Raw genomic sequence first — 17,173 nt, forward strand, 5'->3', positions numbered from 1 at the left:
CTATTCCCATACCCTTTGATTCCTGGTATGTCCAGTAATCCATCTACCTCCTTAAGAGTATTCAGTGTCTTGGCTTCCATCTTATCTGTTGTATAGAACTCCACAAGTTCACCAATTATGAGTAAAGAAATTCATAATCATATAAAAACCTGAATGTCTTACTGCATATTCTTCAGCAAACTATTTCACATCATATTTAAGGGCACAAGGGGTGTAAGGGCTATTCCTTAACTTCTGCCTCCACCCGTTCTCCAGATAGGACAGCTGAATGCTGCCACCATTAAAGCCACAGGACCACCAGGTGTAGGTCAGCAGAGCACAGAAGTTGACAAAGGCCCTCCAGCCTGGTCTGCCATTGGATAAGATCATGGTTGAGCTGATCTAGGTCTCAGCTCCATTTTCCTGCCTATTCCCCACAACCAAGAACCAGAGGAACTAATGTTAACCAAGGTGTTTTACAAGTCAAGGGGCTTGTCATAAATAGAGAGGAAGAAAGTTCCACCTAGAGAGAAGTTCGAGGCAAGGGATAGGTACAAATATTTATCATACCTTAACTGTCGTATCTCTGTCTTGCAACCACAGTTTACTGTATTTTTGAAACTTTTCTTGTATACTCATGATTGCATTTTTCATAGTGTTTGCAGAAGCAGACAGCATCACAACTAATTTGGTTACATCTTTATGTTCTGCCACATTGTGATAAAAATTCTTTGGCTTCCTTAAACTCTTGGTTTCATTCGTTTCTGTTTTGGAGAATAAATTTACCATAAAGTTAATGATCATAAATTAAAATATTTACAGTATTTACATAGCTATTCTTGCAGCTTCAAGGCAATATGATTATAACCTTGGGACAGTGAGTGAAGACTAGGGATTAGTAATTCTGTGGGTTCTTGTCTGCGGCTGCATATATGGCAGAACAGAAGCCATTCTGGCCAAGTACATAAACAAAGACCTTGTCTTAAACTGCAGGATTAGGCTTTATGCATGGATAAAAATCCTTCAATGGAACTCACACTGATTTACATCTCTGCCAGAGATGCTCCAAGGCCCTTCTAATCCAAATGATAAAACAAGAAATCTCATCTCTGAAAGGAACCTCCAGAATGAGGTTTATTGCTAACAAGAGTTTACCTTATAAGTGTAATTTTCATGACATTTCCACACTCGTGCCTGAAGTAGGCACATAGACAAAACACTGCCATTATACCCCATGCAAAATGGGACAGTTTCCCCAGCAAATCAAGCTTGTTCTAAACGAAGGCAGATGATCATTTTTTTTAATTTCTAGATTACAGCATTTCCTACTACTGATGTCAAGCTAACAGGTCCATGGTTGTCTGTTTTATCTCTCCTTCTTTAATGGTGGGATACTGAGGGAGTGGGTTGAGTTAAGAGAAAATGTTCAATTTATTCAAAGCCATGCCTGTCTCTTTGTGGAATGCATGGAATGCATGTTCTTGTTCAGAACTCAAACGTTTCATCGCATGTGCTGCCAATTTCCACCTTGCTGTCACTTTCACATGGTCCAGCTCTAATTCCTCACTCTCTCAACTTCTCCATCTCCAACCAGAAGATAAGTTAGCAACCAATACCTATTATAAGTCCAAGGTATTGGTTAGAAATAAGTTACCTTGTCTACAACTGCTTTCCAGCCTTTCCATACTGACATGTCTATCCACTGCCTCCTCTACTGTCACATTGAGACCAGATGCAGGTTGGAGGAGCAACACCTCAGATTTCACCTTGGGAGTCTCAACCTGATGGACTCAACATTGATTTCTCCAAATCCCGGTCACCCATCCCCTCCTTTTCTTTTCACCCTCTTCCCCCACCCCTTTGTTTTCCCTCATTCCTGTGGCCCCCCTCACCCTTTCTCTTTCCCCTTCCCCTGCCCTCATGACCTGCCCACCTATTCCATGATCTACTGTCCTCTCCTTCCAGATTCCTTCTTCTTCAGCCCTTTGCCTCTTCCACCTATCACCTCTCAGCTTCTTACATCACTCCCTTTCATCCCCCCTCCCCCACCCACCTTCCCTCCCTCACCTGGACTCACCTCTCACCTGTCAGCTTGTGCTCCTCCCCCTCCCTTTTTATTCTGGCTTCTGCCCTCTTCCCTTCCAGTCCTGAAGGGTCTCAACCCTAAACGTCGACTGTTTATTTCCCTCCATAGATGCTGCCCGACCTGCTGAGTTCCTCCAACACTTCGTGTGTGTTGCTCCAGATTCCAGCATCTGCAGAAGCTCCTGTGTCTCTGCTTTCCAGCATTTTCAGTTTTTCTTTTTACATCCACAGCTTACTACTTTTCAAGAGCTGATAAAGAATTGAGTCTGATGCCATACAAAGTCTTTTGTTCGACTAACTGCCTTTCTGAAATAAGTCAAAGGTCTAAACAAGAATGTAAATATTCTCCAGTGAATCCTGCTAAAAGAAGTCCATCTTTCAAACCATCTTCATACAATTAGGTGGTTGGATTGCAGGACATATTCAAATCAGGGATTGATTTGGCTCATTCCCTACCCCAAAATTAGTCATAAAAGAAGGCAATGCAGAGCAAAATCTGGGATAAAGAAAAAGAGATGAGCGATGAAGCTATTTGACATGAAAAGGTACAGCCCTGCCATACCTTGGCTTAATGCACTGACTAGCTCGAGAAGCTTACAAATTTCTATAGATGTACAGTGGAGAGGTTGCATCACAGCCTGGTGTGGAGCAATGCACAGGATCACATTAGGCTGCAGAGGGTTGTAGACTCAGCCAACCCCATCACAGGAACAACTCTCCCCACCATCGAGGACATCTTAAAGAGGTGGTGCCTCAAGGCAGCATCCATCACTCTCACCATCCGGGACATGCCCTCTTCTCATTACTACAATCGGGGAGGAGGTACAGGAGCCTGAAGACCCACATTCAACGATTCACAAACAGTTTCTTCCCTTCAACAGATTTCTGAGTGGTCCATAAACCCACAAACACTACCTTGTTATTCCTTTTTTTGCACTATTTACTTTTGTAATTTATAGTAATTTTATGTCTCTGCACTGTAATGCTGCCGCAAAACAACAAATTTCACATCATCTAAGTCAGTGATAATAAATCTGATTCTGAGATGTCCAAATAGAAGACCACTATTCTGAGCAGCAAAGGCATAGCTGTCCCACAGATTGTTAGACACCTTGCTGTATCTGGTACAACTTCGGCAGGTTTATTTTATACATATGTATTCTAATAATTATGGCAAGTGTCATTCTTTATCGATCAATAAAGCTCTATTCCTTAGTCCTTTGGGTAACTGTTTGGAATAAATTGAAAACACGGTTAGAGGTTCCAACAAGAGTCACAGAAAAAAGAAAGGGAGCTTAGTCAATCCAAACATTCAGGAAGGATTTAAGAGTTCAGAAAGGGTCCAAAAGTTTTAATAGAATGGTTCTAGGGTTAAAGAATTTCAATGACAATTTTGGTTTCTTACCTAAATAGTCAAATCACATTTGCTATCTGCAGGAACTGTTTAAGAACCTGAAGAATTTTGGAAGATGATGACAGTGAATCCACTGTCTCCATATCTAATAAATGTATGCCCTTTAGCAATGTCACCTGAGACAGAAAAACTTTTTTTCAGAAATAGGAAATTCCATTCCACAGCCCTGTTGGCAAACCTATTCTACATTGAAAATCCAGACATCCAATATCCAAATCACTCTCATATGTTTACATAAAAAAGGTCCAAATGTTTCATTGAAAATAGCATGTAGAGTGAATCAATACTGTTTAGGTCTCAAGAATGATATTTGATACTGAATAGTTTTATGATTCATTGATATTTATTTGAGCCAAATTATTAAGTGTACTTTCAATATAACTTAACAGGCTTTTTATTGAAGTAAATAGAAGAGGCTTTTACTGAAAATTCATGAGAGTGCTTAATAAATCATGACCCTCAAAGGCTTGCATGCCTTTGCAACAGTATTTTGGCTGCTGTGTGCTTTTTGAAATATTCATCTCATAACAAACAAAATTAAATCTTCACTTTTACCACAGGTAATGCATATGCACATTTGAAAATTACAAAAGTTGCATTTGGGGGTGCATTGCACATCAGTGAATGCAGCTGTGCCTATCCTGAGCTCTCCATAGATTAATGCATCTGATTCATAAAGGATCGAGGATGGAAATCATATGATATCAATAATTTTTGATAATGTTTAATTTTTCATTGAGGAAGTATAGCACAAAAAGGTGGTGCCTTACAAGCCAATTTCTAGTTCAGCATGGATTACTAGTTGTTAAAATTTGCACATTAATATGTTATGTTACAATGGAAAATATGGAAATTCAGATTCTTTCTAAATTGCCACACAACATTAGAATAATAATTTTGAAAATCTGGTCCACTTTCCCCCTTTCAAAAATTATATTAAGAACATGTTGTTACAAACAGACAAAAAAAATCACCAGGTCCAACAGCCCCATTGCTTTTACAAGCATCAGTTACCTGCTGTCTTCAATGTATCAGAAGTACTATCACGATGATTTTTTGATTGCCTCCACTGATGCACTTTACGGTTCACTTCCAAAATCATTTGAATTGTTCGGTTGATACCATGTTGAATGTCATCCAGATTTGGTACCATAGTCTACAACCCAGAAGGCAATGTAAATTTACCAGGAAATATATTGTTTTGAATCAACATACTCTAACTCTTAAGGAGAGTTTACTTTAATCCAGCATGATTCTGCTGAGAGCACGTATGTACATGTATCAGCTGCAATGCAAACCTACCACCAGTTACATCTTCCCCTCCCCATCCCTTTCTCTTTCAGCCGGGACCACTCTCCATGATTCCCTGGTACGGTCATCTCTCCCCACCCATTTCTCCCTGACCCCGGCACTTTCCCCTGCAATCACAGGAGATGTAAAACTTGTCCCAACATCTCCTCCCTCACCACCATCTAGGGACATAAACAGCCCTTCCATGTGAAGCAGAGATTCACATGCACCTCCTCCAACCTTATCCATTACATTTAGGTGCTCTCAATGTGGCCTCCTCTACATAGGTGAGACCAGGTGCAGACTGGGCATACGCTTTGCCGAGCATCTGTACTCTGTCCGCATTGGCCATCCTGAGCTCCCAGTTGCTAACCATTTCAACTCCCTTCCCCATTCTCACACTAATCTGTCTGTCCTTGGCCTCCTCCACTGCCAGAGTGAGGCCAAACACAAACTAGAGGAACAGCACCTCATATTCCACCCGGGTAGTCTACAATCCAATGGAATGAACTGTAAATTCTCCAATTTCAGGTAACCCGCAGCTCCTCTGTTCCTCTCTCTCCTGATCCATCCAGGTCCTCTCACACACACCCTTCTTTCCAAACTTCATGCCCCCATCCCTCCCAGCCCTCTGTTTCCCAGTTTCTTCCCCTTCCTCACCTGGTCTGCCACTCACCCAAACACTCCACCCACTCAGTCCCTTTTCCCTCCCTCCCCTCACTGTTCACCTTCTGCCCAGCATCCCTCCCTTATCTGGTTCTACTCACCACCTCCCTTCCTTACCAGATTCCATAATTTGCAGCCCTTTGTTGTCCCCACTATCATCTCCCAGCCTCTGTTGCTATCTCTACCTATTCCTCCCCCATCTGGCTCCATGTGCCCACTAACCCCTCCTCTCCTGGAGCAAACTATCACTTGCCCATTCCTGCCTCACCACCACTAGCCCCGCTCCCCGCCCCCCCCCCCCCAACCTCTTTATACTGGCTGTCAGGGTCTCGATCCAAATCATCATCTATCACTTTGCCTCCACAAATGTTGTTTGACCTGCTGAGTCCTTCCAGCAGCTTGTTTTTGGCTCCAGGTCCCAGCATCTGCAGTCTCTTGTCCCTCCTTCAGCTGATTAATCAGTGCTCCTCCATTTTGAACATTTGGAAGAAGCACTAAAGTGGTAAGGGCACAGGACATGTCAGGCATGATCTTTCATAAACAAATTCATGCTGACCATCTCTGCTTAATGTGTCATTCTAAATTAAGGTTTATTCTACCCCTTAGAATGGATTCCAATAATTTTTCAATCACTCCAATTAACCCAGCTGGCCTATAATTATTTGGTTTATCCCTACTTCCATTTGTAAATAATGGTACAATATTGTCATCCAATTGCCTGGTACTATTCACCTAGCCAGACAAGACTGGAAAAGTTAATTAAGCAAGATGTGAGGAACATTCAGGCATGGACTGATAAGTAATATCCAAACTACATAAATGCCAAGAAATGACTATTGCCAACAAAAGAGAGTCTAACCATCTATTCTTGACATTCAATCCTATTACCATTGCTAAGTACCTCTGTGTCAACAATGACCAGAAATTTAAGTGGACCAACTATATAAATAATTGGTGCTTATGATCTGAAAATCACTGACCATAACAATGGTGGAAACAATGAATCCAAGTTTTCAAAGGAAAATGGATGAACACTTGAAAGGAGATAGTCTTTAGGCCTACAGGGAAACAGCGGGGGAATGGGACTGACTGGTAGTCCACAAATCTGACCCCAGTGACCCCAATGAGGTCAGTTGTTTAAGGTGCACAACCTGCTGTTTTTACCTCAATCACTAATTAGTCAAACTGGACTTGGTATCTTCCCTGACACAATAGATACAATGATAGTTACCCAAATGTCAGAATCAACCCCAATGAATTAAAAGGTGGTTTTGCTCTTTATAACCATTTTCATATACTGCAATAATTACGTACCACATTTGGAATTGCCAGATGAAGCTCAACCTTCAAAAAGGGAGCAAATTCTTCAACATTGTTTAAGTAGCCATATTGTCCTCTTCCGCCATAGGTGCTGAACCAAACAAAATAAATATAGCATATACAACATGAAGGTAAAATGCTTTTTCTTCTAAAAGTATAGTTTATTCATAAAATATAGTTATATAATCAAAACATGGCATCATCTTCATACAATGTGCCATGCATCTCCTTCTATTCACTTACAATATTTATGTCAACATGTCTCTGTTTTATTCCCAAACATTCCATCAGTAAAATGTTTGAGAGGTTATCACACAGAGCCCAAACTCTCATTGTCCAGTGGTGGGAGGACCCAATATTGGGGCCTTTCCCCACACAGCCTTTGCAGCAGCTGCAACAAACTTCAAATGTCCCTCAGCACGTGCCATTTGGTTGTGGACAACCCCACGCATTGGAAGACCAACAGGTTTCAGGCAAACCAAAATGTGTCTTACACCAAACTATCAAAAGAGCTACCAAACTTAATCCCACTTTTCAGCACTAGGTCCATTGCCTTGCAGGTGGCAGATATTCAAGAACACATCTAAGTATTACTTAAATGTAATGAGAGCTTCTTCCTCTACCTTCCTTTCAGGCAATGAGCTCCAGAGCCTTTTGAATGAAAAAAAATCTTCATCACCCCTCTAATCCTTCTAACGATTACTTTAAATCTATGCCCCTCAATTTATGATTACTCTGCAAAGGGAAATAGGTCCTTGCTACTTAAGCTTTTCATAACTTTATATATCTCAGTTAATTACCCCCTCAATCCCCACCGTTCTGAAGAAAACCCTAGCTAAACCAATCTTTCCTTATAACAACAATTTCCAAATCTGGCAATTGTAATTTTCCTTTACATGCTCACCAGTGAAGTCACATCTTTCCTGTTCAGGGAGGTTGTTCTAGAACTGTACACAGTACTAAAGCTGTGGTAAAATTAATGTTTTGCAAAATTCTAGCACAACCTTCCTGCTCTTATTTTCAGTGTTGCCTTGAATAAAGGACACCACTCACATCCCTTTTTAACTACCCCATTGACCTGTCCTGCAGACTTTAAGGATTTGATATTGAATCTAAGACTCTTCTGTGGTGCCACACAATATCCTATTTACTCATATACCTTTGCTTGCTGCACCTCTCAAATGCATTACTACACATTGCTCTGGAATAAATTTCATTGGCCACTTCTCTGCTCAATTGACATATCATCTTTCTCGTACTGTTGTTTAGAGCATTCCTCCTCACTGTCAATGGCATAGCCATTGTACTATCTGCAAACCTTTTTATAATGCCCCTAGGTCATTAGTCAAAGCAAATGTACAAAGAAAAACACCAACTGGTCCATTAAATTGATCCCATATTGTCATTAAGCAACAAATGTACACAGTAGTACCCTTCTTCACATCTGCATGTTCATGAGAGCGGTTAAAAATAAATAAAAACATTAATGCTATTTAGGAATAAACTCTGTTAAATCAGAGCTTCATGACTGCTCATACACTACAAGAATAAAGAGTCTTGAGACTGGTGGTTTGTGTGGCTTGTCTGAAATGCATCTCCATTATTTCAACTATGTGTTGGTTTTAACACATCATTTCATTATGATATCTTTCATATGCTGATGTTCATCTTCTGGAATGCCAATATCTAGGCTGGCGCCTTACATTGTGTGTTTGTATGATGGTGCCTCTTCGGAAAGATTTATTTCCTGTGAAGTGTGGTTTACCTTGGCTACAGGAAAAGGACTTAGTAAGAACGTCTGCTCGTGGTTAAAGGTGCAGCACGTGTTTGACAAGGTACCACATAATAGGATCAAGTACAAGATAAGAGCTCACAGTATTGGGACAAGTGCATTATCATGATTTAAAACTGGTTATCACATACAAGACCAAGAGCTGGAATAAATGTGTCTTTTTCAGGCTGGAAGGATGTAACTAGCAGCGTGCCCAAGGATCACTTTTTGGTCCTCAATTATTTACTGTTTATATTAATGAACTGAAATAGGAGGCAAAGTGTGAGGAATTCAAGTTTACCATTGACACGAAAATTGGTGGGAGACATGTTACAATAAGGATATTTGGACTCCGCAACAGGGCAAATATAGGTTGCATGATTGGACAAAAATTTTACAAATGGATTTTAATGCGGTAAGTGTAATGTCATGCACTTCAGTATTAGGAATCAAAAGGCAGACTATCATCTAAATGGAGAAGGACTACAAATTAATGGAGTACACAGGAATCTAAATGCTCATGCATGAATCATAAATAGATAGCAGCCAGGCACACCAGTAGCTAGGAAGGCAAATGGCATTATAGTCATTATTACAAGGGGGTTTGAGTTTAGAAATATGGAACTATTGTTACAATTGTACTGGGTGTTAGTGAGACCGCACCTGGAGCAATATGCACAATTTTGGTCCTTTTATTTTCAAACAAAATTTCACGTCATATATCAGTGATAATAAACCTGATTCTGATACTGTAAAGGTGAAAACAACCTTATTTATTAACTGTGCAGAAATTCATTGTCAGCAGTTCCATAACTGTATGAAAAGTTTATTCTCATTGAAGAGCCCTTGAAGTTACAGGGTGAAACAGATACTACAAAATGATCAATTCTAATGGAATTTTAGTTGAGTTAACCATGCAGTAAACATCTGTTTCACAATACTGCTGAAGATTAATTTCAACCCCGCCTTCACCAAATTCTGGAGTTCTATCATTTTGGCCATTGACATTCACTGGTGTTGGGCATCGTTGACCTATTTGATGTCCTTGCTCACCACAGGCCAAGAGACATGGGCTTAAAAATTCTTTTGCTCTTATTCAGGAGCTTTATATTCATGGAGGATTGCTATCCCTTTAGGATCCTTGTGCATTAGCATTGTTGAGTTGTTACTTCAAATTTGATATCTTTCTGCTCTAGTGAACAGTAATGATTTGATGTATACAATGTCGAGCAGCTACTAGTAATGGCACTGCTGTATCTCCAAGGTCCATTTCCTAATGGGATCCATGCATCAATCTATTCTCTCAGATACAACCTGTTGAAAGTGACTATTCTCTCAGATACAACCTGTTGAAAGTTGACAAGAGAGGTGGAACATCTAGTTAGGAGGAAGAAGGCAGCATACATAAAGTTTAGGCAGCAAGGATCAGATAAGTCTCTTGAGGAATATAGGGTAGCAAGGAAGGAACTTAAGAAGGGGCTGCAGAGAGCAAGAAAGGGACATGAAAAGGCCTTGGCGAGTAGGGTTAAGGAAAACCCCAAGGCATTTTTCACTTATGTGAAGAACAGAAGGATGACGGGAGTAAAGGTAGGCCAATTAGAGATAAAGGTGGGCAGATGTGCCTGGAAGCTGTGGAAGTGGGTGAGGTCCTCAATGAATACTTCTCTTCAGTATTCACCAAGGAGAGGGGCCTTGATGACGCTGAGGACAGTGTTGGTAAGGGTAATGTTCTAGAACATGTTGATATCAAGAGAGAGGATGCGTTGGAGCTGTTAGAAAATATTAGGACAGATAAGTCCCCAGGGCCTGACGGAATATTCCCCAGGCTGCTCTATGAGGCGAGGGAGGAGATTGCTGAACCGTTGGCTAGGATCTTTGAGTCCTTGTTGTCCACGGGAATGGTACCAGAGGATTGGAGGGTGGCAAATGTTGTCCCCCTATTCAAAAAAGGTAGTAGGGATAGTCCAGGGAATTATAGACCAGTGAGCCTTACATCTGTAGTGGGCAAGCTGTTGGAAAGGATTCTTAGAGATAGGATCTATGGGCATTTAGAGAATCATGGTCTGATCAGGGACAGCCAGCATAGCTTTGTGAAGGGCAGATCATGTCTCACAAGCCTGATAGTGTTCTTTGAGGAGATGACTAGACAGATTGATGAGGGTAGTGCAGTAGATGTGGTCTACATGGATTTTACTAAGGTATTTGACAAGTTTCCACATGGTAGGCTTCTTCAGAAGGTCAGAGGATATGGGATCCGGGAAGCTTGGCCATGTGGATTCAAAATTGGCTTGCCTGTAGAATGCAAAGGGTTGTGGTGGAGGGAGTGCATTCAGATTGGAGGGCTGTGACTAGCAGTGTCCAACAAGGATCGGTTCTGGGAACTCTACTTTTCATGATTTTTACTAATGACTTGGATGAGGGGGTAGAAGGGTGGGTCGGCAAGTTTGCAGATGACACAAAGGTTGGTGGTGTTGTGGATAGTGTAGAGGATTGTCGAAGATTGCAGAGGGACATCGATAGGATGCAGAGCTGGGCTGAGAAGTGGCAGATGGAGTTCAATCTGTAGAAGTGTGAGGTGGTACACTTTGGAAGGACAAACTCCAAGGCAGAGTACAAAGTTAATGGCAGGATTCTGGGTAGTGTGGAGGAGCAGGGGGATCTGGGGGTCCATATCCACAGAACCCTGAAAGTTGTCTCACAGGTGGATAGGGTAGTTAAGAAAGCTTATGGGGTGTTAGCTTTCATAAGTCGAGGGATCGAGTTTAAGAGCTGTGAGGTAATGATGCAGCTCCATAAAACTCTGGTTAGACCACACTCAGAGTACTGTGTCCAGTTCTGGTCGCCTCATTATAGGAAGGATGTGGAAGCGTTGGAAAGGGTGCAGAGGAGATATACCAGGATGCTGCCTGGTTTAGAGAGTATGCATTATGAGGATAGACTAAGGCAGCTAGGGCTTTACTCTTTGGAGAGAAGGAGGATGAGACGAGACATGATAGAGGTGTACAAAATAGTAAGAGAAATAGATAGAGTGGACAGCCAGCGCCTCTTTCCCAGGGCACCAATGCTCAATACAAGAGGGCATGGCTTTAAAGTAATGGGTGGGAAGTTCAAGGGAAATCTCAGAGAAAGGTTTTTTTACCCGAGGAGTGGTTGGGGCATGGAAATGCGCTGTCTGGGGTGGTGGTGGAGACAGGTACATTGGTCAAATTCAAGAGATTACTAGATAAGCATATGGATGAATTTAAAATAGAGGGATATGTGGGAGGAAGGGGTTAGATAGTCTTAGGCGAGATTTAAAAGTCGGCACAACATTGTGGGCCGAAGGGTCTGTACTGTGCTGCACTGTTCTATGCTCTATGTTCAAAGTACAGTGCTGGGAAAAAATGGCTGAGAGAGAACTGCCAGAGTGAAAGGAATGATGAAGGAGATCACTGGTAGGAGAGAGATCTTGTGTGTATAGAGGGCATCCAGAAAATGTGATATGCACATTAACATAAATCTCAATGGGAAGCACCAGGTCAAACTTCCAGCATGTCATGGTATAACCTGGAAATGGTCCCGAATGCAACCCACTGCAGGTAAACATAATTTTCTGCTGCATGGATTATTTTATTCAATGCAATGAAATGCAATTTTTGGCAATACTGAACTGCTCAGTTTAGCTCAAGAAAATTACACATTAAAAGCTAACACTAGAGTTAGACTTTCATTAGCTTTGCTTGGTTATCAACTTGAATTTAACAAATTGTGTTTCCCTGTTACCTCCCAACTTACTTGAAGATTCTTCTTTTCAGTATTTCTAAAGACAGATGTGCAGATTTCACTAAAGCATCCAGCAACTGATGGCTAAAATGTGCATAAAGTTCTGTAACATCCTAGAATATACAAAATACATAAATCTTGGAAAAAAACTGAAATATGATAAATCAGTTCCATTCTGTAGTCATTAGTCCATGAAAGAGGGTACAAGAGTCCGCTATCTGAATCCAATTTCACTGCCCTTACTCAGTCAATTGCACATTGGCCTAGAACTTGTGGAGAGTGGCACATTGCATGTAATTATTATTATGCTATATGTTAAGTCCATATTTATCTACTATGGATCTCCCAAGCATATATGGTTCCCTTCTCAACAGTAAGGACATGAACAAAAGCTAGGTCTTCCACTCCATTTTTCTGAATAATCATCCCCTCTCTCCACTGGCCACTTACTTTCCTTTGTGACCCTAGTGTCATCCAGCGACAGCTCCACTTGTCTCCAACCTCCCACCAACCAACAACTCAGATCCAGCCTTGGGAAGGACCAGGCTGCACATTCCACTGCAGAAAAGTACAATACCCATTCAATAGCACCTGAAGTCTTGGGTGCACCAAAGTAAGAATGCAAGTACACAAAAATTTGAAAAATCTGTAATGCCGAACCTCCTCGATCTAAATCAACCCCATTTTCTCTCTTCACCTCATATGCCTTGATTTCCTTAATGACCAAATATCTAATATTTCCAATTTTCAATGCACTTGTCAACTGAATATTTATTACAGAAAATTCCAAAGGGTTGCTCCCACTGAGTGAAGAAATCTCTGCATCTTGTTTAAAATTATCAACTCTTCAGCCTGAGACTAGATCTCCTGTTTATGGATTCCAATGAAGGGTAGGTCAGTGAATCCACTTGGAAATTTCGTGTTTAAATAAGATTATGTCTCATTCTCCTGAACTCCAGAAAATCTTTATCCCTCACAAATTTAAAGAATGAATTTATACTAGAATGATCTTCCTTAGCTACTATAACTTCAATGGAGGAACTCTAGAAACCCTGGGTTTTCAAATTATTTAATTATTGTTTCGGCAATTATTAGGTCAAAATTAAGTAGAACCCACATGGAAAGTTTTAAGTTTAAGGTTTAATGCACATAAGGCAGAGCTATAAAGTGCTTCTCAAGTTTCTTTTTTAAAACAGTTAATCCATTGCAAAAAGCACATTGTACCTTTTCAAACTCATCATCCCTTTTGCTCTGAGTGTCATCTTTAATAACAGAGAGGGAGTTTAAACTTATTTTTTCATCTTCAGGTTCTTCTGTAAATACAACTCGTCTACGCTCTGCGTTAGAAAACAAGACAAAATGTTTTGAGGCAGGAACTTACAACTAACATAACTGCAGTTAAAATGCATATCCAGTGATATCTATGTCTCTAAGAAAAAAAACGATATATTTTCAATCAGTTTAAAACAATCATTAAAAAAAATAGGTTTCATGGAAATGTATATCCACACAGCACAATTTTGCAATTTAATTGCAAAATTAAACATAGTGAATTGTAAGCACAATGATAGAATCAATAGAAAATTAACAAAAGGTGAGAAAGTATCAACAAACAGATTTTTTAAGCTAAAGGGAAGATACAGATATCTGATAAACTTAGACACATGTAAATGAAATTTAACACAGGTTACAGCTCATCAAATTCTCATACATGTTAAGTTGTAATGAGGTTTACTCATTAGAAGGGATTTTAAAAATAAGGAGGGTCTGGAATTCATTCTTTTAGGCAGTGAAATCCAGACCCTTGCTATTTTTAAAATCCCTTCTAATCCTTCTGCAAATCACCTTAAATCTACACCTCCCCCCTCCCAACTCCTTGTTTATGATTTCCCTTCCAAAGAAAATAGGCTTATTTGTTCTTCCTCTCTAGGCCTTTCATAATACATCTTTGAGATTGCATCTACATGCTGGGCCCAGGATAGGTCATCCGAGATGTTAACACCCAGGATTTTGAAGCTGCCAACTCTCTCCACCTCTGACCCACCAATGAGAACTGGCATGTGGTCTCCCAACTTCCTCTTTGAAGTCGACAATTAGTTTTTTGGTTTTAATGAAGTTGAGTATGAGGTTTTTACTGTGGCATCACTATTTTACTAATCACTAAGATGTTCTATCTTACTCTTGTATGCTAATTCATCACCAGCCATGATTTGGCCAACAACAGTGGTGTCATCAGTGAATTTGTAGATGGTATTGGAGCTGTGCTTAGCCACACAGTTGTGCGTGTAAAGAGAGAAATGCAGCCTTGGGGTGCACCTGTGTTGATGGTCAGTGAGGAGGAGATGTTGTTACTGATCTGTACTGATTGAGGTCTACCAATGAGGAAGTCAAGGATCCAATTGCAAAGGGAGGTACAGAGGCCCAGGTCTTGGAGCTGGGTGATAAGCTTGGTAGGGATGATAGTATTGAACATCAAGCTGGAGTCAATGAAAAGCAGCCTGACATATCCATTACTGTTTTCCATCTGATCCAGAGCAGAGTGGAGAACCAGTGAAATAGCTTCTGCTATTGACCTGTTGTGGCGATAGGCAAATTGAAGGTAATCCAGGTCATTTCTAAGGCTGGAATTGGTTCGTGCCATAACCAACCTCTCACAGCACTTCATTACAGTCAACGTAAATGCTACTGGACAGTAGTCATTGGGGCAGGTCATCGTGCTCTTCTTGGGCACTGGTACTATAGATGTCTTCTTGAAGCAGGTGAGAATCTCAGACTGCAGAAGCAAGAGGTTGAAGATGTCCTTGAATATACCAGCTAGTTGGTCTGCACAGAGCAGCTGAAGAATTAATCACCACAAGCAGCTGAAGAATTTAAATCTAAAAGTAGTTAAATGTTTAGAATGAAAAGCTACCTACCGTAATGGTGATAATGAAACTACTGAACAGTTACAAAATCCATCTGGTTTACTGATGTGTTCCAAGGAAGGAAACCTGTCATCCTAACTTAGTTGGGCCTATATGTAGATTAAGACCCACTAATGTTGACTGTTAATTTCCCTCTAAATTTGCCTGAAAAGCTACTCAGCTAAAGGGGCATTTAGAATGTACCTGCCAGTAACATCCACATTCTATGAACAATAAATAAAAATATTCAAATAATGTTTGTTTTAAGATCAACTGGTCCCAACAAAACATATCTCCAGTATCTGTAACCACTGTTTTTTGCAATGGTTGTTGCACTTATGATCAAATCCACTGCACCAAAATGAACCTGGATACTTAATTACATGTTCATACATGTCAGGAACATTGCATCCTATTTCCCTCTATGCTTATTATTCCCTCTAAGCTTATTATCCTCTCCTTTACCACATCATAGTTTGCCATTTTTTCACTGCTTTCCAACCAGTGCCTCAAACCTTTATCTTTTAAGATTTTGACAATAGCAACAAATGTTTAAGAAGAGTAGCAAGGACAAGCCGGGGAACTACAAGCCGGTCAGCCTGCCATCAGTAGTGGGGAGGTTACTGGAGGGAATTCTGAGAGACAGGATCTACCAGCATTTGGATAAACAGGGTCTGATTAGGAGGAGTCAGCATGGTTTTGTGCGTGGAAAGTCATGTTTGACAAGTCTTTTAAAGTTTTTTGAAGAGGTAATCAAAAGGGTAGATGAGGGTAGGGCAGTGAATATTGTCTTTCTGGACTTTAGCAAGACCTTCAACAAGGTCCCACATGGTAGGCAGGTCTGGAAAGTTAGGTCCCATGGAATCCAGGGAGACCTGGTTAGGTGGATTCAAAATTGGCTTGGAGGTAGGAAGCAGAGGGTGGTGGTTGAAGGTTGTTTCTCAAAATGGAGGCCAGTGACTAGTGGTGTGCTGCAAAGGTTGGTGTTAGGGCCCTTGTTATTTATGCAAATGATTTGGATGTGAATGCACAAGGCTTGATCAGTAAATTTGCAGATGACACAAAATTAGGAGGTGTTGTTGATAGTGAAGAAGATTATCGTAGATTACAGGGGGATCTTAATCAGTTAGGGAAATGGGCCAAGGAATGGCAAATGGATTTCAATACAGATAAGTGTGAGGTGATGCATTTTGTAAAGTCAAACCAGCCTAAACTTATACTATGAATGGTAGGGCACTAGAGAGTGTAATGGAACAGAGGGATCTAGGAGTATAAGTGCATCGTTTGTTAAAAGCAACATCACAGATAGACAGGGCAGTGAAAAAGAAGTTTAGCACAATGGCCTTCATCAGTCAGGGTATTGAGTATAGTAGTTGGGACATTATGTTGCAGTTTTATAAATCGTTGGTGAAGCCACACTTGGAGTAATGTGTACAGTTTTGGTCACCCTATCATAGAAAAGACGTGATTAATCTGGAAAAAGTGCAGAGAAGATTTATGAGAACGTTGCCAGGACTAGAAGGCCTGAGTTATAGGAAAGGTTGGCCAGGCTTGGTCTTTATTCCTTTGAACATAGAAGAATGAGGGGCAACTTTATAAATGTTTAAAATTATGAGAGACGTAGATAAGGTGGATAGTAAGTCTTTTCTCCAGGGAAGGGGAGTCCAAAACTAGGGGGCATAGGTTTAGGGTGAGAGGGGAAGATTTAGAAGGGACCTGAGGGGCAATTTTTCATGCAGAGGGTGGTGAGTATATGGAACGAGCTTCCAGAGGAAGTGGTTGAGGCAAGTACAATAGCATAATTTAAGAAGCACTTGGATAGGTACATGGAGGGGTAGGGCTTAGAGGGTTATGGGCCGAATGCAGGAAATTGGGACTAGCTGGATGGGTACCATGGTCAACATGGACTGGCTGGGCCAAAGGGCCTGTATCCATGATGTATTGCTCTGACTCTATGACCATGTGGACAAGTAAAATCAGGAT

The 17,173-nt window shown here is 40.8% G+C and overlaps 1 protein-coding gene across 1 annotated transcript in view; it reads right to left on the minus strand.

Annotated features, from left to right (window-relative positions):
• Nucleotides 1-17,173, minus strand: part of LOC127575527 (dynein axonemal heavy chain 8-like) — a 282,606-nt gene that overhangs the window by 195,941 nt on the left and 69,492 nt on the right. The window contains exons 20-24 of the mRNA XM_052025460.1: nucleotides 13,512-13,624; nucleotides 12,300-12,400; nucleotides 6,749-6,845; nucleotides 4,493-4,634; nucleotides 550-743 (exon numbers count right to left, since the gene is read on the minus strand). Coding sequence (XP_051881420.1) covers nucleotides 550-743; nucleotides 4,493-4,634; nucleotides 6,749-6,845; nucleotides 12,300-12,400; nucleotides 13,512-13,624 — 647 coding nt within the window. The remainder of the gene's footprint in view (nucleotides 1-549; nucleotides 744-4,492; nucleotides 4,635-6,748; nucleotides 6,846-12,299; nucleotides 12,401-13,511; nucleotides 13,625-17,173) is intronic.

The sequence above is a fragment of the Pristis pectinata genome, chromosome 10, assembly GCF_009764475.1.
Source record: "Pristis pectinata isolate sPriPec2 chromosome 10, sPriPec2.1.pri, whole genome shotgun sequence".
Lineage (NCBI taxonomy): Eukaryota > Metazoa > Chordata > Chondrichthyes > Rhinopristiformes > Pristidae > Pristis > Pristis pectinata.